This window comes from Achroia grisella, unplaced genomic scaffold (genome assembly GCF_030625045.1).
Source record: "Achroia grisella isolate CSIRO2021 unplaced genomic scaffold, CSIRO_AGI_Agris_v1 utg640, whole genome shotgun sequence".
Lineage (NCBI taxonomy): Eukaryota > Metazoa > Arthropoda > Insecta > Lepidoptera > Pyralidae > Achroia > Achroia grisella.
The window spans coordinates 7,131,686-7,158,981 of NW_026712977.1; the positions used below are offsets into that span (position 1 = coordinate 7,131,686).

Genomic DNA, 27,296 nt, shown 5'->3' on the forward strand with positions numbered 1-27,296 from the left:
CTGAAATGATTTTTATTAAATATATTGAACTGTCCTAATTACTTGTAACTTGTTAGGGGTTTCTTACGAACGTATGATTGTTAGACTTAAATTTTAACAATTACTAAATATAAATAATTATCACAAATTGTTAAATTATACAATACAATATTTTTAATACATTGCAAACAAAATTTAAAATTAATATCATTTAAAAATTTAAGAAATAATCCAAATTATATCCTTTGTTTCTATTACGTATACAATTATTGTAATAAAAATAATAGGAGGTTTCTAATAGCATAAATTAATAAAATAAACGTGAACAATTTATAATTACGGTTTTATAATTATGACATAGAAAATCGTTTATGCAAAGAAAAGAAAAAATAAGTCAGGCTGGAGCTTTAATCATTCCAATGAGAAATGTACATTTTGTAATATAATATAAGTAGGTATACTGAGAAACTATTCCGCTTGGGAAATAAACAATGTATATGATATATAACGTCAAATACTCTGTAATATAATTATATACAATTTTCATTGAATCATGATTCCAATCAGTCTAATGCCATTGTCGAATCATTTGTAGAGTGTCCCGATTTGTAAATCAGCAATGTCGTATTTTCATTGCTTTAGAAGTGATAATTATATATTTACAAGCGAGTAAATAAATCTTACTAGACTCCCTTATTAGTTCTAATAATTAATATAATTGCTATTATTTTTTCTAAATTACTACAACGAAATAAAAAACCATCTGACAACAACAACCATGTGGAATATACAAGGGTCTGATTAAGTCTCCAACCTTAATATTAGCGAAGCTAATTTTATGAGATATTCCCTGAGTTTTAATAAAATTACGTTATGTCATGGCCTAGTGGGTTACTAATCAGACTTACACCCAAAAGCTCGTGGGTTAGAATCTGGCGACACCCCAAAAATTTTTTACGTTGCTATTTATATTACTCTCTGATAAAGGAAATATCGGTAACAAACCATAAAATAATCTTAGGTTTAGCCCTTTCTATTGTACATTGTATTCAAATATAACATATATTAATTATTGTATTCACCGCCATAAATTCTGATTTAACGCATATCACCGTGGTGAAGATATTTTTTTTTTATTGGGTTATTTGAGCTATTATCTGATGCTTGGACCTGTAGCACTGCGACCTACATAGATCTATTATGCTCGCCCTTTTTCAGAGTTCGCTACCTAGGGACAATAATAAAGAATATTCTTAGGAGCGACGGTTTTGATCTCCTCAGGATAGAGTGTAAACTTTCCAAAGGAGTTATTACGTTTATGCATGAGTGGGATACAATCACATAGGATGTGTAGTGGCATTTCCTCTTCAGTTTAGCAAAATCTGCAGATTATTGTTGTGCACAGGCATATGTTTGTTCAGTTTGCAGAGTCCTGTGGGGGCCCTAGTTATCTTGCATATGTTGTTTTTACTCAATAGCAATTTTCTATTGGAGTATTTGTTCGAGTAGCCTAATATTAGGGCTTTTTAATGTTTAACTCTGGTATTTCTTGCCAGAGATTCAGTGCCTCTTGTTTGGTTATAGAATTACTTCCAGTTATCTCATTAAGGCAAAAGTTTCAGCCTGAAAGAATGAGGCGTATTTTCCTAAGCCTATACAGTTGCAGATATTAGGGTTTATAGCGCGTATTTCACGTCCATATTGTATATCCATCATCTCCTATTTTGAATCCGTCTGTCAACCAAACTAGCTCTTGCTGTTTTGACTCACTCAGGAGTCGGTGTATGGTTATTTTGCTATTCGTCTCTTCCAGATATTTCAATTTTGTAATATTAGACACTCCAATTTTATTTCTATGTATAGATATACTTTCAATCATTACTAATCGTATTCACCGCCATATATTCGGATTTAACTTATTTCACGGTACTGAAGATATGTAACGGATTGTTTCGAATGAACTGAGATTATACCAATTATTTAATTAACGCTAGTTCAGCTTTAGTTAGTGAGTTGCAGATTTAAAAATGCAAACATTGCTTTAATAAGATGACGACAGTAATCCGAGGTTATATTCATACATATTACATTGTAAACTTAATAATTATTAACGATTCATTTTTAGTAAACATCAACATATTCGTTTACATTTTATGACGAATGGTATACCATTAAAAAATAATAAGAGAAAATTTTACTCCGAGGGTAACCTACCTTCAGACTATAATTCGGTAAAGGCGAGGAATTAATTATCTTCAACAAATATATTATCTACAAACGAAAAACGGTGAGACAATGTATGAAGTACGCAATGTCCCACAGTTTTTCGTTTATGCACGTTACATTTCACATAATCGTTTCGTAGAGCTCAACTATTTTTGTAAGACTTCTAAGTGTTATGTTTTTATGTTGACTACAACTTAGATAAACATTGTTATATGACTATGTTCACTGAACTTTGAGATAGCGCCATTTAAAGCGCGTCTTGTATTTAATATTTACTTTGCCACGGGCAAACTAGCGTCCACAGGGGGAAGGGGATTGTTAGTAATGTGGATTGATAACCCCATTGCTAGTATTGTACCATGTCAGGTCGGCCTCCATGCGATTCCCCTTGGAAACCATTGTGTTAAATTCATGGTGAATTTGTCACAATGGGCTAACTGATTTGACCTCATGCACATCTTATCCTCCACTGGTGCCCCGTCAGCGTAAACGGTTAGCGCAGGCGGGTGCACCATTCCATTATCAACCCTCAAAAAAAAAAAATAGCGTCCACACGGTATATCAACTTGAGCTCGACACGGGCAGTTCAATCGAGCTTAATTCTACAGCAGAACAAATATAAGTAACAGTAGAAATTCTTTGCATATTTGATTTTGCACTACTTTACTTTACTTGCTTGCTTTTTTAAAATGGTCAGATGTTGCATTCCTTGTCTTAGACAACATAATTATAAACCTTAACAAAAACCTTTTGTGCTTGCATCCTTGAATGCTATTGGTGGACAAAAGTAAGAGTAGTGTTGAATATAGCACAGAAAAATGATCCTTAAGTGGGTCAGGCGTCCCTTTTGCCGATAGTACAAGCGTACAGCCTAACATATGGCAGCAGGGCCTACCCTGCTACCGTATTATATTTAGTAATGTGCTACACTTTGTATATGAAATATTATAGTAAGTAAATCTACTTACTAACATTAATTTGCAATAATCCATCCATACAAAGAGTAATCACGTGTGAGGCATAGCTTTGTATGGCATGTGGCGAGTATTAGGTGTGCAGGAGTATGCAGGAGCGCATGGAAAGAGTGATATTGAATTCACGATGAGATTAATGACCGCATAGTTGTAGCATACGTTTGTTTTCAGATAACATTAAATTAGTTAAAAAAAATATGTTCAAAGTATTACATTTAATCAGAAACTGATTCCTTTGGCTTAATATACCCTTTGCATTACAGCTTGTATTTAACATATTATTAGCCAAATCCTGTTGAAAAAAAACAACAGAGCCTTCTCAAAATATGCAGGTACAAAATATGGTTTTAGTGGCCATGTATCTGTGCCAACTCGGAGATCAATAAAGTTGTGTTCGCATCTGCGCTGGAGCAGGTGCGTACGCTCACCACCTGTTCACTGTTTTTTCTGCATCTCTTATATCCGTACACTTGCGGGCGGGTACCGTACTATATAAAATATTTAATGACGGAAGAAACTATAAATTTACATTAAATATGCAATTGTGATTTTTATATTTTATTGGCGGCAACAGGTGGAACTTTCAATTGCAGGTTTGGTTTTAAGATAATAACAGTTAAAATTTTTGAAATTATCCAGTTTTGTGTTTGAATTTTTGATTATACAAATTGTAGTAGCAGTGGTGCATAAATGAATATACCAATTTCAATGCAGTTGAATGAAATCGATCGTGAAACATTTTACCATAAGGCACCATTAGCAAATGATTTGATACTATTTTTAAAATAAAACTACAACATTCATATATGCCATATACGAATGTTGTAGTTTTATTTTATTTGTGTATAGGCAAAATGAAAAAGACTAGATATATGGAGAAAACATATTCAGAAAGTATTGACTTGTAAGAATGAAAGTATAAACAAGAATGTACAATCAAAGAACTTTAAATTTAAATACAAATTTAGAATAATAAAATACATTTTTTATTAGCCAGTTACAACAATGAATAACTACGATAAGTAATTAATTAATTATACTGTCACGAGTTTATTTTTTTTAATTACTTAAACTTAATAAGGACATGTTAGAAGTTCACTTACAGAAAAAAATTACCACAAAAGTAACTTGAATCAATTGTTATTTTGTATTATGATTATTTACGACGTATAGAATGACTTAACGTTTACTAGCATTAGTTAACGACTAAAAGTGATGTCACTGTAATATCACAACGGGAAAAGCATTACTATAGAATTAAATAAAATAAATATTACTTGTACCTTCTAACTCGTAACAGTATAAAGTTAGATACATAGAAATAGATTTAATTAGCTTACTTAATGGATTCCATATAGTTTACTTTAGATATTAACAAAAGAAATCTAATTTCAGATTTGTATATTTGTTACGATTATAAGTAAATAGGAAATAATTAAGATAAAAATAGATTTAAATTTAGCTTTGACGTATTCATTAGTGTGACAAAATGCATTATTTTAATGAATTCTTCTTAATTTAATAATTCAAAATTGTTAAATCGGGTACTTTTTCAGTTCTACTTACCTTATAGATTTTACTAGTAATTTTTTGGTCTAATAAATGTCTTTATTTCTTGTAGTATAATTATGCTTACCTCGATTTTGTTTTAGATTTTCCTTGTTTTCGTGTTTGTCTAATAATGAATGAAATATAATGAGTGACACCACCGTTATAATTTTATTAATGACAATATACTCGTATTTTCTGACGTCTATTGACTTTTGATATTAATTATGCGTAGTGATCATTTTTGTAGCTAAGAACTTGTAGATATATCAGCAGCATTTCCACATACTTCAATTATTGTATAGGTTAAGATTGAATGGATGTAAGCATAATATACTGATATTAAACTCTGTCGATTAAATAGAGGCTTTTTTTAATAAAACCCAGTTTGTTGGCCATTTCGCTAGAAACTTTTTTGATTTTTTGATCTTGTTCCTTATGGATGTGTTGTTTAGATAATGTCATAGAAATTTAGTTATTTTTTATTAACTGTTCTGTTATTCCTCTTGGTAGAGTATGTCATTAATACCTTTCTTTTTCTTTCTTCTTTTAACCATTCACCCAATGTTTTTACAATTTCATCTACTTTTAGATCAAATACAAATTATTGTAGTTTTGAATGTGTCATTTGGTAAATAGTTTGGCAAATAATGTATAGAAATAAGAAACAATATTGGACCGGAAATGACCTGTGGCTCTCCGATATTGATTTCACATTTTGAGGATTGTATACTAGTGTTTCCATTTCCGTTATTGTATTATACAACATTAAAAGACATATTTGTCGTTTATGTAATTAATATTAATTTCCGATAGTACCACAATCCTATTTTAAAAATTCAAAAACATGGCAACATCGGTAACGTCAAATTTGTCTACGAGATTAAAAAACAGACTATATTTCTTACGGGGCGAGGACTAATAAGTTATGTTAGACCAAAAGATTTGATCTATTGAGGTGATTTTTGTTTTCTTAAGTCTAAGATTGCGCTCACTAGATTGTTAGTAATGTGGGCTTAGGAAAAAAATAGCAATAATGTTCCCATTATTAATAAACCTCTCCAGCAGGCACTTGTCTCCGTTACTAATAATCCCCTACCTCCACCGTATTAACCGGAAAAGATCTACCCCCGAGTAGTGGAAACTGGGGTTAGGGTGCGGTTACAATGATACAAAACTAGGACGAAATAAAATAGGTCACTGTGCTAGGTCATTTATCAGTTAAGAAAGTTTATTTAATTGCACTTATTGATAATTTTCATGTACTTTTAAAAATATCAGAGACATAAGAGGTACTTTAGCCACTTTAATTATATTTAGGTATAAGTATGTACATATATAATATAAAAAAAAATATATAGAATAAATTTTACAAAATGCTCTAGATGATATAAAACTAATGAATCAAACTGATACAAAATTACAGTTTAGGACAAAACTAACATAAAATTAATTTTATGTTATGTAACTTACATAATACAAAATTTATTTTATGTTAGTTTTCGGAATGAAATAATTAAATGAATTCGAAGTATATTTTAATTTAATAGCATAGAAAACTATAAAGTACAGATATTATAATATTAAGCCTACTGGCATTATAATATTAAGCATACTACTAACAATAGCCTAATTGATGTTAAGTGATGGAATGTCGCCTACTCTGTAAAAGTTTTTGTCTGTGTCGTGTGAAATTTAGATACATATACATATAAGTATAGATACAGCCTTATTTTTAGTAGGTCTCGCTAATGTAAAATACTTATATATCAAATAATATTGAAGTACTATAGAGTAGGACTATAATAATTCGACGATTGTCATGCCATTTTCATTTTAATAATTTCGTCTTAAGTTTGTAATTGTAATAAATCCTCTTCTAACACCCTGCCGAGGCTCGTTTCCTGGGTGCGGGTGGTTGATTCGTGTCGGTCGACGTCCGAGCATTGCGTGTGTGCGTGGCAGCGGGGGCGTAAGGCTGAGTGTGTGCCCACTACCGCATGCCGGTAGTAGCGGCGACGGCGGGCCTGCTCGGGCAGCCTGCCACATGGGGTATGTTCGTAGTCCGTACTGTACTACACCGAGGGGACTCGCACGCACACATCCGCACCCCTGTTCATCTCGTCTTTCTGGAATCAAACAACACAACGCGCGGCGCACACGTGCACAATCTACAAAACGCGGTTGCCTGCCGCTTGTCTACTCGCCTCCCCCCTGCTCTGTTCTATAGGCCGTGCAGGCGGTCGACTCCGTTTGCCACATTTTGTAATACTACTCGACTCAACTTTATACTAGTTGTATTTGAGTCTGCGTACGCGTTACGCGTGTCGTGAGCCGCCATCGCCTGCGCTCTTTGTCCAATGTAATTTCTAAATGAATTGTCGTATACGTAAACAAAGTTTTCAAATAAGTGAACGGGCGAGGCCACCACGGTGCATTATACATGTACTGTTGCACCTTACAGCGCAAACTCCACACGCAATGGAATAACAAACTCCTCACTCATTCAAGTACCTAGTGTGGTATTTCTAATGTAAGAAAACCTATTTACAAATTAACATCCTTTTCCGCAATTTGTTTTGCTGACCATGACCAATGCGCCGTGTTAAAATATCAATGAGGTATACCGACCTTTTGACATACTTTACTAATAATTTTATAATGTGAGGTCTAACCATTACACTAGTGCGTGAGTGAGTCATAACATAACCAAGTTGCAATGTAAACGAAATAATGGAATTGCAACTGAATGAAACGGGTAAATGGCATCGCAGTGGATTCCTGTCAACCCTTAATAGAAGTTTCCGTCTACCGAATGCGAAGTCTAGAAGCGTAAATAGTTCGCCTGTTGCAAGCAAATCCTCGTTAGAACAAACTTTTAATATGAAGACGGTACGTATGAATTGTTAAGCAACTTCATTGAACCTAGTGTTTATTTATTGACTTTTATTTTAATCCTCACTTTTTTTTTATTGTTTACAGTTGAGTTTTTATCTCATTCTTCGTTTTTATTAATCTGTCTGATTATCTTTTATCATTCGTTCCTTTATTTACTATTTATATTAATTACTACTACATACCGCTGTCACAGCCTAAAAGGTTCTTAATGTTATACTTACACGATGATGATATAATGTACTTACCTAGGTTTATTTGGTTACATGTAAGTAAGTACATATTAACTAGCTGTGCACCACTGTTTGGCCCGCAACTTAAAGTAAATGGCGGCTGGCCTGTCTTCGGCCTACTACATATTTTAAGTCATGTGTTGTCTGCACAAACAAACCCTTCGGCTTTATATATATCAATAAATATACGGGAAACTGCTACTAAAATATATCCATAGATTACTGTAATGTATAAATAATAATGATTTGTTTTAATTTATAAACTTCATTGTTTGAAGACAATGCATACCTTCCCTTTACCGATTATGTTTTGGGATGTAGACATGTGCACGTAGAAATGTAATTATTAATTCCACGCATATAGGGTCTGCCATTCATATTCATAACACATATCCTGGTCACTTTTATGGCATAAGATTAATTTCCTGGGGCTCATTAAGTGTACATATGTATATATTATACATAATAAATACAGATGAGACAGATTTACATAGCTTTACAATACATAATGTTACAATAAATACGTATTATTCAATTCACGACACAGTTTTGGCTCCAATTCCTCGGGTACACCGTTATACTTGATTATAAAAAAGTACATAATTTTGAGTCACCTTAAAATCATATCTGGAATACTGACAGATACCCCCGTTTTGTTAATAAAGCAATAAGCTTACTGTAACAATTCAAACACGAAATAATTTATTTACATAGATCCTTTTAGGCCCTTATCTACTTCATATTTTTAACACTATCCTTATCGTTTTACTACTTCTGTTGAGAACAATTGGTATGAACTTAAACTGTTACATTTTTTATGTTATTATCATTATTATGCCAGTCACTTAATTTGAATCGGAATTTTATCGTATATACTTAAGTCGATATGTATTTATTTTACTAAATAAAGTACCTATTATACAAACTTATATTTTGTACTTGTTGTGTCTGTAATTATAGAAACACCACAATGAATATTACAGCTACATTTTTTCCATAGTGAATTATTCGATTCAAAGATTTATTGTAAAATAATTAATAGTTTAATAATAATATATATATATAAAGTAATTGTAGGTATAGGTATACCTAAGTAAAATTAATATTTAATTAATGTTTTTATTATTCTATTTGTAAATTTATAAGTTATACATACATACATATCTACTAGTAATTTACGCGCTGTAACCCCGATGATATAGGTATATAGGCATGTGTTCGTCAGTCACATAGTGACAAATAAATAAACTATTTATGTATATAAATATATTCACCATTTTTTGTATTATAATTATGAAAAATAATTAAAACATAAGTTTAATTAGCATGCCCTTTACTCTGCTTCCCTCTTATAACAAAATTAGTGTAAAGATAACTGTACAATGTTCTATTTGTCTATTCCAGGGTTTAAATTCATCAAATGAAGCATCAAGTGGTTTGCGGCCGCTGGAGATAGTCGCGCCGCGTATCGACACCTACCGATTTTCGATGGCAAACCTAGAAGAAACACAAGACGCTGATCTGGACGCCATTCTCGGGGAATTGTGCGCCTTAGACTCGGAGTATGATGAAGAAATATCAAGAGTATCTGCTAGTGAGTATGCGTTTATTCAAATAATAAAAGAAAAAAATGGTGATTGTATTCGTCGAGTCTCCCATGTCTGCTCCTGCAATGGGTTTAACTAATACGTTTTGAATGGCGAAGGAATAAAGCAAAATTACAATTTTCTTGCGATTAATTGCAATAGTAACAATTTCGCTGTTTAATTGATCATTTAGAATAGAAATAAGGTTGTATACAAAATTTCGGCCAATTCATCTAGTAAATATTGCAAATATTAAATAAAATAGCTTTATTAAATAAAATAGCTTGGAGGAGTAACACCAGGTAATAAAATGGGTGTCGTTTTACAGGTTTTGCTTCAGTTTCAAAAGAGAGAGTCGAAGAGAGCACCGAGAGCTGTCCTCAGAGAACCGACTGCAGCAAAGAGTGCGGTGACGGCGCCCCCCTGACTCGCACCGACTCACCTGACAATGACTCCGCATTTAGTGATACTGTAAGTACCTACATTTAACAGAAATATGCTCACGACTCTCACTTGAGAGTGTGTTTGACTTAGTGGTACTACTAGTAATAAGAACTACTCCTCCTACTTACTCAAGAGGCCTAGAGAACAAATCGGACCAGTACCAAAAAAATATTATCTTTCAATTTAAACTGATTGAACAAAACACGGATATTAAACAAAAAAAATAATTCGTAAGACACTTTGCCGGCCGCCATTTGTGACGTAATTTCTGGATGACCCATAAAGCAGACTAACGGGTATGACGTTTGTTATTGTTAATGTATATTAAGTCATTGTAATGTGTTTCTAGGTATCCATGCTATCAAGTGAATCATCAGCATCCAGTAGTGCTAGTGCTAAATGTAAAGCGCTAAAATTAAATCTTCATGAAAATCAAAAGGTATAAATATTATTAATACCATACTTACATTTATGTAACTTTTAATTTTATGTGCAATGGTTATATGAATAATTCAGATTCTCATACAGATATTTAAATCGTATATATATGTAATATAAATTATAATTATGTAACAGTAGTCGTTACTGGCGACTTTGAATCTAAATGAAAGGTATCCTTGATCCCATGACACAATCTATCTCCACGTCAAATTTCATTACGAACCGCGTAGTAGTTTAGTCGGCGGACAGGAAAACTAATACATTACTATTTATTTCTTTAAGTATTTGCTTTCTAAGCTGTGTTTTGAAAGGTAAGAAAAACAGAATGTGGCCGTATTCTTATACGGCCGCATTTTAATCCTGCGGAATGACAACACATGAGTGGTATAACGCTTGTCACATTGTGTTTTTCATATATTACATGTACAAATATATCCTTGTACTTAGGGGACGATTACCACTCACCGTCAGGTTAGCTGGCAGCTTATTTCCATTCCTATTGCTTAAAAATTAACAAAAATCTTAATCTATAAACACGAAACGTGTGGAAGTATAGATATTTGTAACTCTCTCACGCAAAAACTACTGAACGGATTTTGTTGAAACTTTACTGTAATATAAGCTATTTTATAGTAAAGTATACAGCAGAATAACGTATAGGCTATATTTTTTTATTAAAATTTCTATATTGAAATTTACCGCGGGCGAAACCACGGGCTCAGCTAGTATTTAATACTGTTTGTAACAATAAAGTAGTTTATAATAATAAATATGCCTACTTCTTAATCAACAGATAGTACTTACCATAATAATGAGTACCGACAATTACATACTAAATGTGCCTATTATTTTTAATATATTATGAGTACTTATTCGTAACCAAGTAGTCTGACTGTAATAATCACGCAATTCAGAAACTGCTAATACTTACTAATATTGGATTTGTTAAAAGTAGCTAAAATTATTAATAAAGAATTCTAGTTTATATGTTGCAACAATGTAACAATTAAGCCTTGACGATTATAGTAAAAAATGATCGCTGTCTGTATGGAAGATGAATGATAAAAACGATTATTATCGACCAAATAAATCCCAAAACAATTGTAGTTACAACTATCAGAAACTAGTTAAACGATTTCATTGGGGTTTTCACAAATGTACTTTGATAAGATTCGCTTCAATTTTGTATTTGTTTTTAAAATCGATGAAACAAGTAAATTATAAACTATTGTTATTCCTTATATTACGACACTAGATCGAAGTCGCAGCCTCGAATAATTTAAAATAATTGTGTCACTGACTGCTCTGTTACTTTTTTTTAGGATGCTACCTTCCAGTTAAAAGCGGACAAAATTAAGTTAGCACTAGAGAGAATGCGTGAGGCCAACATCAAAAAGTTATTTATCAAAGCATTTTCTATGGATGGTTCTTCCAAAAGTCTTATGGTCGATGAGAAAATGTCATGTGGTTACGTTACAAGACTCCTGGCCGATAAAAACCACGTTAGCATGGAGCCGAAATGGGCAATTGTAGAACATTTACCTGATTTGTATATGGGTTAGTAAATTATTTTATCTTTTTGTTACATTTTAACTATGTCATAATCTACGGACTTAGTCAATACTTTCTTAGTAGATATCTATATATAAAGAGAACAATATTGATAAATTTTAAATTATACCTTGCCCGGTGCGTATTCTCTGAGTACATCCATCGAATCATCTTTATAAACAGGAATAATTACTTATGACTAAAATACCAAGGTACAATATTTTTCGATAACTGGTATTAAATAAATGTTATATATATGTACATAAAATTCTAAAGTCACGTTTTTAACAACATATGTATTATGTATGAATGAAATGGCCCTCCCTAGAGACTTTAAGTTGCAAGTTCCATGGTCCAAACGTTTGTTCTTTTGAATTGCAAACAATATAAAAGGCATGTTTGTATATATAATTATTGATCTTAAGTAACAATACTGTGACCTTCTACTAAATTAGAAGCATTTCTGGGAAATTTGACATGATATTAGACTATTATAATGTGGAATATTAGATTATTTATATTTATTAACTTGTAAGAAAGTAACTGGTAATATTTTATTATAAATTTATTTTAAATATTTGTCAGTGCAAGCACTTCAATTATTCTTAGTATCCAATAAATAAATATTGTCAGATATTTTATGAAGAGAACCTTCTTATAAACCAAAGTCACTGAGCAAAGTATTTAGTATGAAGTAGTAGCAAACCCTTTTTGAAAACTTGATTTTTTTATTTGTAATTTATTTTACAGAACGTGTATATGAAGATCATGAAATGTTAGTTGATAACCTAATGCTGTGGACTAGAGAATCAAAGAATAAAATCTTATTTTCTGAACGTCCAGATAAAATTATGCTCTTTCAAACACCTGAAAAGTTTCTTTTATCTGAAGATGATAGAGGTATGTAACAATATACAAATGTAGAATATAATAATAAAATGTATTCTCAAGACTACACACATTAACAAAAACATTGATGGTGGCACACCACTTTTATTGACTTTAAAAATAAGTTATGTTGGCCATCTGTACATGACTAAAACATAAATAAGTGTTAGAATAAATTAATCAGATATCTAGAAATCTTAAATTTGAATGATTTTTAAGAGTCCTCCATGATCTAAAATCAACCTCGAAAATACAAAATGAGGTACTAAATTTTCTGGACTGGTTACTAAACAATTCAGTCAAGATGTGCTAATTGTAAAAACATATTATCAGCATATGATGTTATTAATAGTACGTACATAGAGTTATGTAAGAGTAATAGAAATAGAAATAATCTTTATTCAAATAAACTAATATAAGCACTTTTGAATAGTCAAGTTTTTTTATTCTACCGCTTATTCGGAATGCAGATTCATCACAAGAAGTAAGCAAGAAACTTGTGTGTTGCTCTTTTAAATAAATATTGATTTACTTATTTAATTAACAAGGATTAGGCATGCAATAATCAACATAGAAACCGCTACGCACTTAATCTCTATTCAATCAGATAACATTGTCAGCGCTATGAATTTTAAGTTAGAAATTTTCTACAAAAACATTATTATCGATTATAAATGGCTTATTAGTAACGAGTACATTCGACGCAGAGTCATAACGAGAACTGACTTTACACAGACCTTAAATCTATATGAACATAGTACATTATTTATTGAATTTTTAACATAACTTAATTGTACAACTACAACCTAAAATTAAAAAGCTTAAAAAATATAATATAATAACTAAAATATATTATTAAAAAGACCCCCTTTAGGCAAAGTTCCGAAGATACTGGCAGCGTTTCCTCTTTGAATAGCTAGACTAATTCTTTGCCCAAGGTAGCTGCCAGCTCTTCGGTCTTCTGTGATGTCGACTAGCCTTTTTGTTATTTCTTTGAAGTCTTACAGCGTTTATAAATTCTTCAATATTATAATAAGCTATTTTACAAAGAAGAAATTTAAAAACACATTAGAATTTTTTCTGGCAAGTTGAGTACAGACTCTAGGAGTGACTCTGAGTACATTTGTAATGTCTGTAAGAAGTATTAAAATTATTTTATAAAATAAAATTAATTAAGAGCTATAATCTCTAATTAGGTTGGTCATCCGAACATGATGAACATTCAAGACAAGTAATAATAGAAGAATTCTTCGGTCAAAGCAGTGGTACTATAAGTACTATGCCATCTGTGTCCGGACACTCCGTGCCTCCAATGGAGGGTCCTCTCTATCTAAAGAGCGACGCCAAAAAGGGATGGAAGAAGTTCCACTTTGTGCTTCGACCTTCTGGTAAGTAAACAAGTGATAAGCTCGACCGTGTGGCCACACAATTTTTTATGTGACTGATAAAGCATTGCGAATTGGCCTATGCGAGTTTTATCTCTTCTTATATTATGTCCATATTCTTTACTATATTGCTTTGATTTGTCTCTTTATTTAGGTCTGTATTACTCGCCAAAAGATAAGGTGAAGACGTTGAAGGAGTTGGTCTGCCTGGCAACGTTCGACAACAATGAAGTGTACATAGGATTAAATTGGAAAAAGAAATATAAGTCACCGACTGACTATTGCTTCGCAATTAAACATCCAAGACTGCAACAGCCAAAGAGTGTAAAATTCATTAAGTTCCTATGCGCTGATGATCAACAAACCTTAGAAAGATGGGTCACTGCCATGAGGATAGCTAAGGTAATTAAACAAAACACGTCATAGTAAGAAAACTGTTAATTTATAATTAAAAAAAGAATCACTATTTATTTATCACATATTTTACAGCATGGAAGACAAATATTGGAAAATTACAGAGCTTTGGTAGAAGAGCTCACTCAAGAGGATATAGACCATCTAGCACATGCGCGTTCTTGTTCTGTTAGTATACGATTATTTTAATTTCTACGAAAATAGAGGAATGAAATTAAAAAATCTGAAATCATGTAGAAAAAACAATCTAAAATGTTTGTAGGATTTCGTAATTTTTTTTATCCATAGATGTTTAAATCTAGCTTAGATTTAAACATCTATGGATAAAAAAAATTAAGTCTACTAACGCTTAATATTACTCAAAAAAATTTTACTAAACTAATTATAAAGAAACACTTATTTTTTAAATTTAAACTATCAAATCTTTTTGTCAATAAATATCATTCAATATTAGACAAATATTATATAATATTTTAAAATATAGCAAAGATCTTCACGAAACCTGATAGGGATACTCTGGAGATCCTTGAAGTACGTATGAAGTAGTGTGTAAGTGTAATCCGTAATACCGTTTATATTTAGTTAAAATTAAAACAACCAACCATATGTAATTTTAAACTTTCGTGTTTTATATACATTATTTAAATTATTTACCGGGTCTTAACACGAATAATTTTATGGCAAATAAAGGTATTTACCTCTCTCGACGTTTCGACTAGGTTGCACAGGCCGTGGTCACGAGCTGACTGGAGTAACAGAGGTAGTAGAGGAGAGTAGAGGTAAATACCTTTATTTGCCATAAAATTATTCGTGTTAAGACCCGGTTAATAATTTAAAAAACCAGCCATATTCATTTATGTTATACTTGAATTCAAATTGTATTATTTATTTTAGATAACATCAATACCTACAAAGACAAACGGCAATGTAGCCGTGGGTATTAACAGTCCCGCACAATCAACTTCCAGTAACGCCAGTGTTGCCAACTCCGACATCAGCAGTGGAAGGTTGGTGTTCTATAAAAATATATTATACCATAATATTCATAACAAATTTTTGTATAATCAAAACATTAGAAAATTTGATCATTGTTGTTTATTTATGTTAACAACAAATGACTATTTTTTGTTCTAAACAGAATAGTGTAACAGTCTAGTGAAATTAATGCAAAGCGAAATTGAAATTTCCATGCGAATATATAAATTTCTTTTTTAACATAATGACGGTTACGCTGTTACGCTATTTACTGTCCATACCATTGACATTTCAACATACAAAAAAACACTTTTTTTTTACCATCAAATGTAAAAGAAATAACGTACTGTATATACGAAAAAAAGAACGAGATACAGATTAATCCTTTTATTACAATGCATAAAACATGGAGATCTCTATTGAATTTCGAACTCATTCATTAATATACAGCTTAGGTATTTGGGTCCTGAAATATAAAATTATCACAAGGATTCAACTAAAAACAATACAAAATATATGGCAAAATTTCTGTGGTATGGGTACTAAACTAGTTCCACGCGGATAAAACCAATGTAAAATGTAAATCTAAATATAACTATAGAAAGTCAAATTTTCAAATAATATTACCAGCTGTAGCGTAGTAGTGCTGCACCTGTAATACCAATATGTTTAATCTTAATTTTCTATTTTAGTCAATTGTATATACTACGTAGTTTTAAAAATATATTTTCAAAATTTACGTTCGTCCACTAGTGTTTCCATTATTGTCTTTGTATGAAGCACAAATATTTGAGTAATTTTGATGAAAATATTTTAAATAGATGTATGTTTTATTAAATATATGATATCAAGGAAGATCATTCGTTTTGTAAACTGAAAAAATCTATCCTTAAATAAAATATATGTCAATAAAAAATATAGTATGATAGAACAAACCTATATTTATTAATACTTATTACATTATTAATTCTAAATTAATGCGCATTAAGTAAACACGCACATATTATTTCAATTTAATCAATATAAATAGGTACTTGATATTAATTGTGCAACAACACTATTTAAGTTCCGCAAAAAGCTGACAACATAAGTAATGTCAAATTTGTTTCTGAGATAAAAAAAGACAACAACTAACCCTACGTCTTGTCTTAGTGAAAGCGCCAACTAACTTAAAATGCGAACTGTCAAACTCGCGACGTTAAATTATAGTTAAGTTTCTTAATTTTCTTAATTTTGTATTCCAATAAGAACCTTCTATAAAGTATTAGATAAGAAGAAATAAATTAAGGAAATAGATCAAGTTGTTCTCAAATTATGCCGTAACCAAGGAGGATTTATTATTATAGGGTAGTTAATATGCCTTAGTAACGATCAATTAATTTCTAATAGAATGCATTTTAAATATTAGTAAATTGACTTGCTAACCCGACAAACGTTTTCTCTTAGTGAATGCGCGAACGATCATCAAATGTGCGAACTGTTATCAAATGCGAGAAATAGCTTAAAATGCGAACTATCAGACGCGCTACGTTATTTGGTAGTTAAGTTTTTTAAAATTTCTAAAGCTCTATTGGTCTTTCATATTTCTTTGTTCAATCAGGATCTTATAAAAAATATTAGATAACAAGAAAAAATAATTAAATCGATTAAACTGTTCTTATATTATGCCGTTACCAAGGAAAAGGAGTATTCAATTTTATAAATGAGAAGATAGTTAACATTTTGTAGTGACGTGGAAAATTCAGAATAAAAAAGAAATTTAAGTATGAATAAACTGACTAGGTAATCCGACAAACGCCTTATCTTAGTGAATGCGCGAACTGTCATCAAATGCGAGAACTAGCTTTAAAATGCGTAAATTGTTCATGTACATTTACTAAAATACCCAATTTTCTGCGTAATCTTCTTTTTTTTTGGTTCAATAAGAACCTTCTATAAAATATTTGGAAACAAGAAAGAAATAAATTGAATCTATTAAACTCTTCTTAAATAAGCTATGATTAAGGGAAACGAGGATTCATTTTATATCTATAGAAGGGGTCCAAAATGCTGTATTGGCATAGGAAATTTAATGTAGAAAACGATTTTTCAATATGACTCCTTATTTATTATTTGTAATATTAAAAGATGATACTACACGACAGTAGCTATATATGGCTACTGTCGTAGATTTAGCATAGTTATTAGCTCATGAGCTGTAATTGTAATTATGTGAAGTTGGTGTATAACGATTCATAATTTTATAATATTTGGCGGCAGACACTCTCGCGCCTCGTCATCCAGTTCAAGCGGCTGTCTTTCCGATGGCGGCACAGCCTCAGAAAGCGCGTTTGATTGTGAATTTCCAATGGGTAAGAATATAACATATATTGTATTTAAAGATGAAAGTAATATTTTCTTCATATTACCAAACAATAAATATCATTTATACTTTTATTAAGTACTCAATAATTTTGGACTTAAGAGTATTTTGTTTGTAATGTATAATATAAATGTAATCGTAGGTACTATAAAACGCAAACCTTCGATGAAGCCCAATATTCCTTTAACGTGGATGACCCGGCAATTAAAGGAGATGGTCGAGAAAGGCGGAGAAGGTGAGGGCGAGGATGATGGGGGAGGTGATGGTGGTACCCTCACACGAAGGCCAAGAAAGTCTCGGACTGAGGATTCTACACTCAAAAGGCATCACACACTTGGTTAGTATAGCATATTGACTATAGTTTTATACTTAAACTAGTTTAATATACCTCATAGTTCATTTACTCTCAAGTGTTTTGTCTCGTTTTTACTACAATGTCGTAAAAAAATATAGTTAATGTTAGTAAAACAAAAAAAAAAATTGGAATATCAAGATAATAAAAAATTTCAGTTTATTGTTTTATTTAAAAAATGTAAATTATATTATATGTTATTTAATGTTTTCTCATACAATTCTTATTGTTCAGAATCTTCAGACAACGTCGTGTACAGCGCTGCAAATACTAGTCACGTTGGTACGGCAAGCAGCCCTGTTCAACACAAACCTCCGTCGCCTTCTTTTGGACTCTACGAAAGTATAGCTCGCGATAATGTCTACCGAAATATCGCAGACAATAGTTCTTCTCTGTATGGTTACACTACAATTTATGACAAAATACAAAGGCCACAAGAAGTAAGTACCGTGGAAGATCTTCCTTTGCCACCTCCACCTAGCGAAGATATACCAGACGGAATGTTTAGTTCTACTTTAAGTTTGGATTCTCTTCCTCCACCTCCTCCACCACTTGAACCCATAGAAGATATATCTGGATCGCAACTAAGTCTCCCACCACCACCACCTGAGCATGCTATAGAAGCCGTGAACCAGCACAGTGGCCGTGTTCATGACATAGTAAGTCAATTGTCTGCGCAACAAATAGAACAAACATCCCGAGCTTCCCAATCTAGAACGAGTTCCCGAAACTCAGACCTGAGTCGAACCTTCCCACGCCAGCCTTCATTGGACAGTGTTAATTCTGATACATCTCGTACCTCATCACTACACTCTGATAAAAGTATATATGGACAACAAAATGTCGCATATGGGGCGTGTCTCGTAGAACTTCAGAATAAAAAAATAAGTAACGGAAGTCCATCAGTTCAAAAGAAACTGACTTTAGAACCGGGTAAGGAGCGGACTAGTTCGATAAAGAAAGTTAACTTTGCTGATGATCTACCTACTAGTTCCGATGCCAAAAAGAACAAGAAAATTTCCTTCAATCTTAAGGAACCACTACCACCATCTCCTCGAAAACCACCGCCGCCCAAAAGAAATGAGAGTACAAGACTTTCATCTCCTAAAAAATTGGCGGATTCCAATAGCAATCCACCTAAAGAATTCTTGAAAGATTTACAACGAGTAATGAGGAAAAAATGGCAAGTTGCGCAAAAGTGTAAGTTAGAACCAGCCACGACGCCTCATGAAGTGTTGGGTTTCCGTGAATATCCGCTTTCGGAAGCTTATAAGGAAACAAGTGTGTCCATGTGGGTACAAGAACATTATGGCAGCGGTGTTGAGGATCCATTTTATGAAAATATATATGGCCGAGAACCACAACCACGGCGAGAGGAACCTAAGCCCATTAAAAAACGACCTCCACCTGCTCCACCGCGACGTAGCGAGTCCACACATCTTTCTACACATCCACACCCCTCCACGATGCAACCTATCGTGTGAATAACTCACCACTATTAGTATGCATTTTTAGAATGTAGTAGATATTGCAAACAATATTTGGAAATAGCTGTCATACTGTAAAATATTGTTTCGAATTACGATAACAGTAGAGCCCATTGAGGCTGATGTTTGGCTATATTTAATAAATGTGTAGACGTTTGTAATAGTAGATAAGATTTAAAATGAAAAAGCCTTTAATATAATATCGTACGGTCTCTGGGTGTAATAAAAAAGTTTAATCGAATATACAAAAGTAATCTTTAATAAGCCCCCTTAATTTATAATAAGGCTTGTTACTTTTATACGACCGGAGGGTAATAGTAATTATTTTTAACATTTTGTACTAACGTGACCAATTTCGATAATTATGACCATAACAAAGAAAATTTATTATTAATAATTTATTATAATTCGAAAGGCGGTGCTATTTTGAAAAGGTATACTAAGGAATGTGGTTGGTTTTTGTCTGTCTACTTGTACTCTGTACCTTGTGACATTTGTTCGTTGTAGTGTAGGTTAGATTACAAGTATGGAAATAATATTATTATGCTGAATGGTGCGAACCTCATATAGTCTTGCTTATATATGCTTGCTTTTAGGCGGCATTAAATCGTATTTACTTCTATGTTTTGAATATCAGATAATCAAAACATAAAATATACATTTCAATTTCTATGTATCGGCGGTATAAATCGCAAATTACAAAACACGGATAAGAACACTGTCACTGTCACTGACATCCAGTGCAACTTTCATCATTGTATGTATAACAGTGGTGTCTAACCACTGTTATACATACTATCATTTATATATAAGATTGTAACTCCTATAGTATGTTTGTAGTTTAATCGCAATATCGCTATAGGTGATACAACTGGTAACATTATTTAAAATTTATGTATTTAAACCTGTTTTAGTCTCCGACATTAAAAAACGGGCTACACATACTAATGAGTTGTCTCCAGCGATATACCTAGATATTACATCGATACATAGACATTCACTTACATGATTTCTATACTCTATGATTAATAGCAATTTAAAACAAGCATATATAGCAGGTAGGAAGGTAACTAGTAGACAGTACAATATATTTATTGCATGAGTTGGAGTTTTGTCAATTTTATATTATGTTCCTAGATAATTATTGAGTGTTATTATAAATAATGTTTGGGCGCTGGTCGACACATCTAAACTCCGTCAAGTTATCTATGTAGGTATTGATCCCTTCTGTATTGGGATATTACGTGTTGATAAATCTGTGTACGTCGCAAATATTTAATAATCAATGTGTTAAATTGAAATTAAGATATAATATGACTAGTTTAAAATCTATATGACATATACCTAATCAAATATAAACAAAGCTTTATATACATGACATTTGATGTGCCGTTTTATATTTCCGAAATGACAAAAAAGCAATGCAAGTTGTTATTATACCAGCTACGTATACATATTAATACATATATTATAATAATTATTAAATGTATCTATTACATTATACTGTTACTTTTAAAGAGATAATTATTTATTATTTATAATGGTAATATTAAGGGGTTGCTTCATTAAGAATTAGATATTTGAAAAGTGTTTAAAAATTGCTATTGATTGCCCTAACAAAACCGTCATAAAATTCGACGTATTATAATCAATATTTTCAATAATGTGCAGTTAATTGATTATTTCTATACATTACAATCAAAAACTATAAATGTTACTTTTAAATATTCAATTCCAAGAGTACGTTGTTTAAATGAATTACTTGCACACAACTTGCTACACTAATAACTGTCAAATGGTTATGACAGTTAACCATTCCAGTTGCAGTTGTATAATCGCAAACTATTATATTGAATTTGTTTTAAAATATATATTTTTACTCAGAGCTACACATTATTTGTAAGTCGGACAAGTAACAATTAATACATAAGAGTTTGTTATATACAAGTGAGTTCTTGTTTTTCAAATGGTTGGGTGACTGCACACATTAATGAAACAACCCCTTCGAAACTATATGTGCCATAGTCGTATTCATACTGAGATTGTATCTGTATGGGTTCATTGTTCATTATTTTGCCACAGGTTCTTATTAAAAATATCTGTACATAAAATACTTATAGGTGTAATCCATTATTCTATCTGTCGTTTGTAATGTTCGATGTTGCTATACCACGAAGTCCATGTTTATGATATGTTATACATATAGTCATCATATTACTCGCATAATTAAAATTTACAGTCGGTGATTAATTAAACGCGTAAGTAACTTTGCGATATTATTTCTGAACATCTCTATATTATTTTTTAGAGTTTACATATTTAGTGACATATTTAAAGTATAAAATTTCAAAAATAATGTCATTGTATTTTAAATTTAGGATTGCATTATTTAATTAATATTTAATTTTATAAATGTACAGATATATTTTAAATTGACAGTAGTTAATGGAAGGGGACAAAATAAAAATATACAGAACTCCAATATGTCTGATCTCACTGTATCCGTTAAGCGTTCTTATTATGTTTGGGCTGTGATTTTATCGTCTGGTTTTATTTGCAGGCATTTATTTGATTTATCTGCACAACATCTAGGTACATTCAACTGAGCGAGCGTAGCGATAAATAGTTGTTCCCAATCCAAGTAGCGAACTAAGCTTCGAATACCTGATTAGGTTAAATTTTGTAATTATATACGAAACACTTTGGTAAATTAACTTTATTAGACCATTACATTTATAATTAAAAGAGGCTTTAAGTCGCAGGTACATTAAAATCCTGTATAGTGTGTAATAACATATATGTAATATTTCATAATTAACTAAGCCTATGCAAATAGTGTTTCATTATTATCTGATGGTGTTTATAGACTCGTACTTAATAATGATCGAGTCCAAGAAGAAAAATGTTTTTATTATTATCGCAGTAGCTATTGAAATATTTACCTTGTCCATTATATTTATTTTATATACTTACTACTTTTTTCACTTTTTCAATATTTTTAGCAATTTCATTAGTATAAAGATATTCCATCCAAGTACATATTCGGGTAACAAAGACTGATTTAAAAATTAATCCGATTTTGACAATAAAATTGCGTCCAAAACAGAGCTGGGCGAACATGTATGTATTTTAAATTTATTATTACTAGTAATTATTCACATTTCTTTTTGATATAAATGTATATTGTATTAATTTTGGATTCATTAAAATTTATCTACTAATGAAATCTCTAGAAAAACCATAGGTTATGTACTATCTGCACTAATATGTACCTATATTAAATGTATGATATAACCGTACCGTGACAATTATTTTATCTGTTATAAAATATTTTTATCTATTTTAATGATTAGCAAATTCACTAATCATATAAGCAAATGCTTTATTTAAATTTTTAAAATATTAGAACTGAGAGTTCTGAAATTACAACAATTCAGCAAACAGTATCTCTAAACTCGCTGTAGAACGACCAATAAATTCCACATAGGCTAAGATTATTTTATAGTTCTACATACTTTCTAAAGTTATCTCTTAACCTGAGCTTGTTATGTAATGTGCTTACTGTACAGGTATACTACATTATATTAAATACTTTCCTTAATGGTCATGTATATCTACAATTTACTAAGCATCACCTATATTATTGTAGTGATAGTTAATGTACTTACTGAAGGCAAAGTCTGTAAACAAGATGTACGTAAAATTTAATAGGTATGTCTTAAGTAATTTAGAGCTGAGCAAAAATTTAGAGCTGGTTGCATCCTCTTAAAATAGGCACTACACACAAATAAACCATATTGAATAAAACTGAGATTCTGTATAGTTATTTCATCACTTAGTAAGTACCTACCACTTTCGAAATTTGAATATACTGTAATATAAAATTTTGAAAAAGTATTTGAATATACTATAAAATTCTCAAAAATATTAACAGCGAGAGGTGTTGTGACAGCGAGTGTGTTTAAGCAGAATTAAGCGATGCGGCCAGCCTTAGACAGCTTTAAGAAATATTGAATTGCTTGTTTTTATGATTTAACCGTAAACACAAATAATACCCTGCTTCTCAGATCGGCAACTTAATGTCAATAATATTTACCCAGAAAAAAAATGGTCACCTATACTATTACTCCAGCAACTCCACATATACCTACTGGCAGTTTCTTAAAAAAAGATGGGTAAAATATGCATCCAATAATAGTTATTGTATAGTAATATGAAAGGAGACTTGTGGTATAACATATAAATACAAATTTTAACTGATTATTGTTAGGTGTATAAAATGTCAGTATATATTAAACAAAAGCGGCAAAGACGTGATCCATCTATGTGGAGTCTTGTTCGTACCTACTGCCCGTAACAACTTCACAATGAGAACTACTAAAATAGTATAAATATTTGACTTTAATTTAATACACATTTTATAGATGTTACCCTAACATTACTATATTTAGAAAAATGACCTAATATAATAGTTAAAGCCCATTTGTTGTCATTATACGCGCCTTTAAGTATGTAATGACCTATTTTTTACATTCTTCTATGTAAAAATAAATGGTACTTTTGATATATATTTATGTTTTATGGGTACCTACTTATTTTATTAAAATATAAATTTATTATTTTAGAATTGTCTTTATTTCTCTTTCTTATGTAATTAATGTAGGTACATAACAATTATAACAGAAAAGTAATGGAAAATAGTAGAAATAAAATGTTCTCCGCGGTTAACTATAGCATATCCTTACTAAATATGGAACGGAATTAGAACTCTGATATACATGTCTGTAATGATAATACAGTGTGTAAAATAGGTAACGGAAAAACACATTTTGACAGATCTCAGAATCTCTGATTGTGTGCACACATAAAATAATTATAATATAACAAAATACCTACAAAAATAGGCTTAATTAAGAAATAAAATAGTAGATATTTTAGAAAGTATGGTTTCCCTAAAATATCTACAATTCTATAATCTGAGAGATATTTTTAGAAATAGGACAATCCAATAATTTTGCAATAACCTAATATAATATTGTGTTAATAGAACAATTTCTATACTTGCATGTCACGTCCAGTAGTAAAAAAAATACTTTGTGTTGTTACTTTTCACTCAACCGACTAAAGTCGAATCCGTCAGCCAGGAATTGGCCTTCAACCGCTTCATAAGTTCTTCCGTGTTTTAGTATGCTGTCTGCACTCTACAGATAAAACTGTAAAGACCAACTGTGTAATAAGTTTGATAGATACAGTTTCACACCGAAACTCTTATTAATCTATTCTTAAATTATTAATCACCAGCTGTACACGCGACTTCGTCCGCGTGGAATTTAACATTATTTTTCTAAAATAAAAGAAATTATGTATAAGATGGTAATTGAAAGTGTTTGGAAACTTGTTTAAAGCTTAACAATATAGTTTGCTCCTTAAATTGAAGTTCAGTAAAATAGCAAATGCTTAAATTGATTTTAAATATTACGATATAATGTAATATGCAGAGGATTTATTCGTTAACTTCCTGTTAGTATACAGTACCTATTCATTAGTAGGTACTGTATACTAACAGGAAGTTAACGAATAAATCCTCTGCATATTTGCAGAGACGACTATATATCTTAATCTATACTTATATATATAATTTCTATTTAGCCACAAGATCTCCAAATAACATGAAAATGGTAAAAATATTCACTGCTTTGTAAATAAAACTGAAAGAGAATTAAACAGGGGTGAAAAATTATATAAAAACTCATCTTATCGATTAAGTTTTTATTAATACTGGTATCTACTCTTTCTAACTTAAATGAATATTTAATACCTAATACTAAACTTAACTGTCAACATAGCAGGTTGAATTGATATATTAATAGTTATATAGATAGTGCATTCTTTAAGTTCTAGATGCTGAGTGTAACCTGAAAATTTATTTGACATTCAATGTATTTAATGCATTTATTAGTTATTTCAGTAATTATGTTTAAATTGTACAGAACAAATTGATGATAACATTAATTCTTTGTATATTTTTTCAAATATAAGGAAATTCCAAATAAATATGGGTCTTTTATTGTATAAATAAGTCCACTAATGTCAGGTTCAGAACCTACCTAACTTCCTAGAGATAACGATAAGAGTCTAAAAGAATCCTAAGGATATAAGCTACTTAGAATAAACCGATATTTGTCATATTTTACATTCTTTTCAATTCATAAGAACAGATTTGAAACCAAGAATACTATCTACTTATATGAGATACCTGTCAATTCAAATCAGTAATATCTGTACACCTACTGAAGGAGAATTGAAAACGTTATTGTGGATATGTAAGCGTTTACCAACTGATTGCTGCGATTTTAGCGCGTATAAAGAAGTGGAAGTTTGCTGCATTTTTTTTATTCCCTTTTGAAAGTACGGAAAGCCCTGTCTCTTTTCACTATTACTTTACGGACTTCGTCCATAATCTATGGAGCAGTAGGACGTCGTAATTTCACAACATGAACTGGTGCATGCTTATCAGATAAACATAAGATTAGTCCATTGAAAAAGGAGATTTTAGTGTTTATGTCAGTAGCATCTAGCGGCTTCTGGTTAATAATTGCGGCATCGCGGCTAAGTAAAGTGGCATTGATTCTGTAAAAATTACGTACGCTGGTAATATTCGGCTTCGGCTTAGATGTTTTTATATTGTATGAAAGGAATAGGTGGTCATGACGAGAAAGATGCGGGAGCCGAGATTTGATCATAATCAATAACGTGATCTGTTAAGGAGATACTAATAAAGTCCAGCCAAGGATCGTTAGTGTCGATGTTTCGATGGGTCGGTTTTAAAGGTAAAATAGACAGATCCGCAGGATTGAAGATTGATCTTAGCTTTTGTGATTGCGTCGAGTCCTTCATCAGGTTAGTATTAAAATCACCCATGATGATGCCATGATTATAAAATGTTTAGGATATCGATGGCATCGTCAAGGTCTCCGAAATAATCCGTTGAAGGTGAACAGTAGACAACTCCAACAGGAATTAATCCATTAAAGTCAATCTCTATAAATAAAAGCTCACCCGAACCCCTGTATTCAGGAGGAGAAGATAAAATTATTTTATAGGGAATGACTACGCAAGTAATTCGCGACATCGCGTCCACTCTTACCTATATGGTAGATGGCAAAGCAGGTTTTAACCACCATTCAGATATAAGTAAAGCTTGGAGATTCGGCTCAGAAAAAGAGTTGAGTAAATCAGTATAGTGAGTCGGTACACTTTGCGCATTAATATATTAAAAAAATAGATTATCACATAGTAAGTTTTTAATACTGATGTTATCATTAGAAGAGTCACCAGAATGTATTTAAAAACGACTACTATCAAATGATGAATGAAATGAGTCGTTGTGTGAAGGCGTTGAATCTATAATAGGGGAAGAAGGATGAATGGCGTTCACTTAAAGAGAACATGGTGTATTTTATAAATTATTTATTGCAAATAAAAATTAAGAATTAACAAAGTCTTTAATTATCGAGTAACCAAATATTTAACAACAAAAGCATATAACTTTATTC

At 31.4% G+C, this 27,296-nt stretch overlaps 1 protein-coding gene across 2 annotated transcripts in view; it reads left to right on the top strand.

The window, feature by feature from the left end:
* The window catches only part of LOC131849168 (ras-associated and pleckstrin homology domains-containing protein 1), a 90,726-nt gene extending 70,262 nt beyond the window's left edge, over positions 1 to 20,464 (top strand). The window contains exons 1-13 of one of the 2 annotated variants that reach the window (XM_059199169.1): positions 7,075 to 7,619; positions 9,260 to 9,449; positions 9,770 to 9,912; positions 10,235 to 10,324; positions 11,649 to 11,883; positions 12,628 to 12,777; positions 13,962 to 14,153; positions 14,305 to 14,552; positions 14,640 to 14,732; positions 15,459 to 15,571; positions 17,799 to 17,890; positions 18,044 to 18,238; positions 18,488 to 20,464. In XM_059199169.1, the coding sequence (XP_059055152.1) occupies positions 7,461 to 7,619; positions 9,260 to 9,449; positions 9,770 to 9,912; positions 10,235 to 10,324; positions 11,649 to 11,883; positions 12,628 to 12,777; positions 13,962 to 14,153; positions 14,305 to 14,552; positions 14,640 to 14,732; positions 15,459 to 15,571; positions 17,799 to 17,890; positions 18,044 to 18,238; positions 18,488 to 19,737 (3,150 nt within the window). In that variant the 5' untranslated portion in view covers positions 7,075 to 7,460 and the 3' untranslated portion in view covers positions 19,738 to 20,464. Of the gene's footprint in view, positions 1 to 7,074; positions 7,620 to 9,259; positions 9,450 to 9,769; positions 9,913 to 10,234; positions 10,325 to 11,648; positions 11,884 to 12,627; positions 12,778 to 13,961; positions 14,154 to 14,304; positions 14,553 to 14,639; positions 14,733 to 15,458; positions 15,572 to 17,798; positions 17,891 to 18,043; positions 18,239 to 18,487 lie in introns of those variants that run through there. The other variant, XM_059199170.1, reaches the window with a different exon arrangement.
* Positions 20,465 to 27,296: the final 6,832 nt, after the last annotated feature.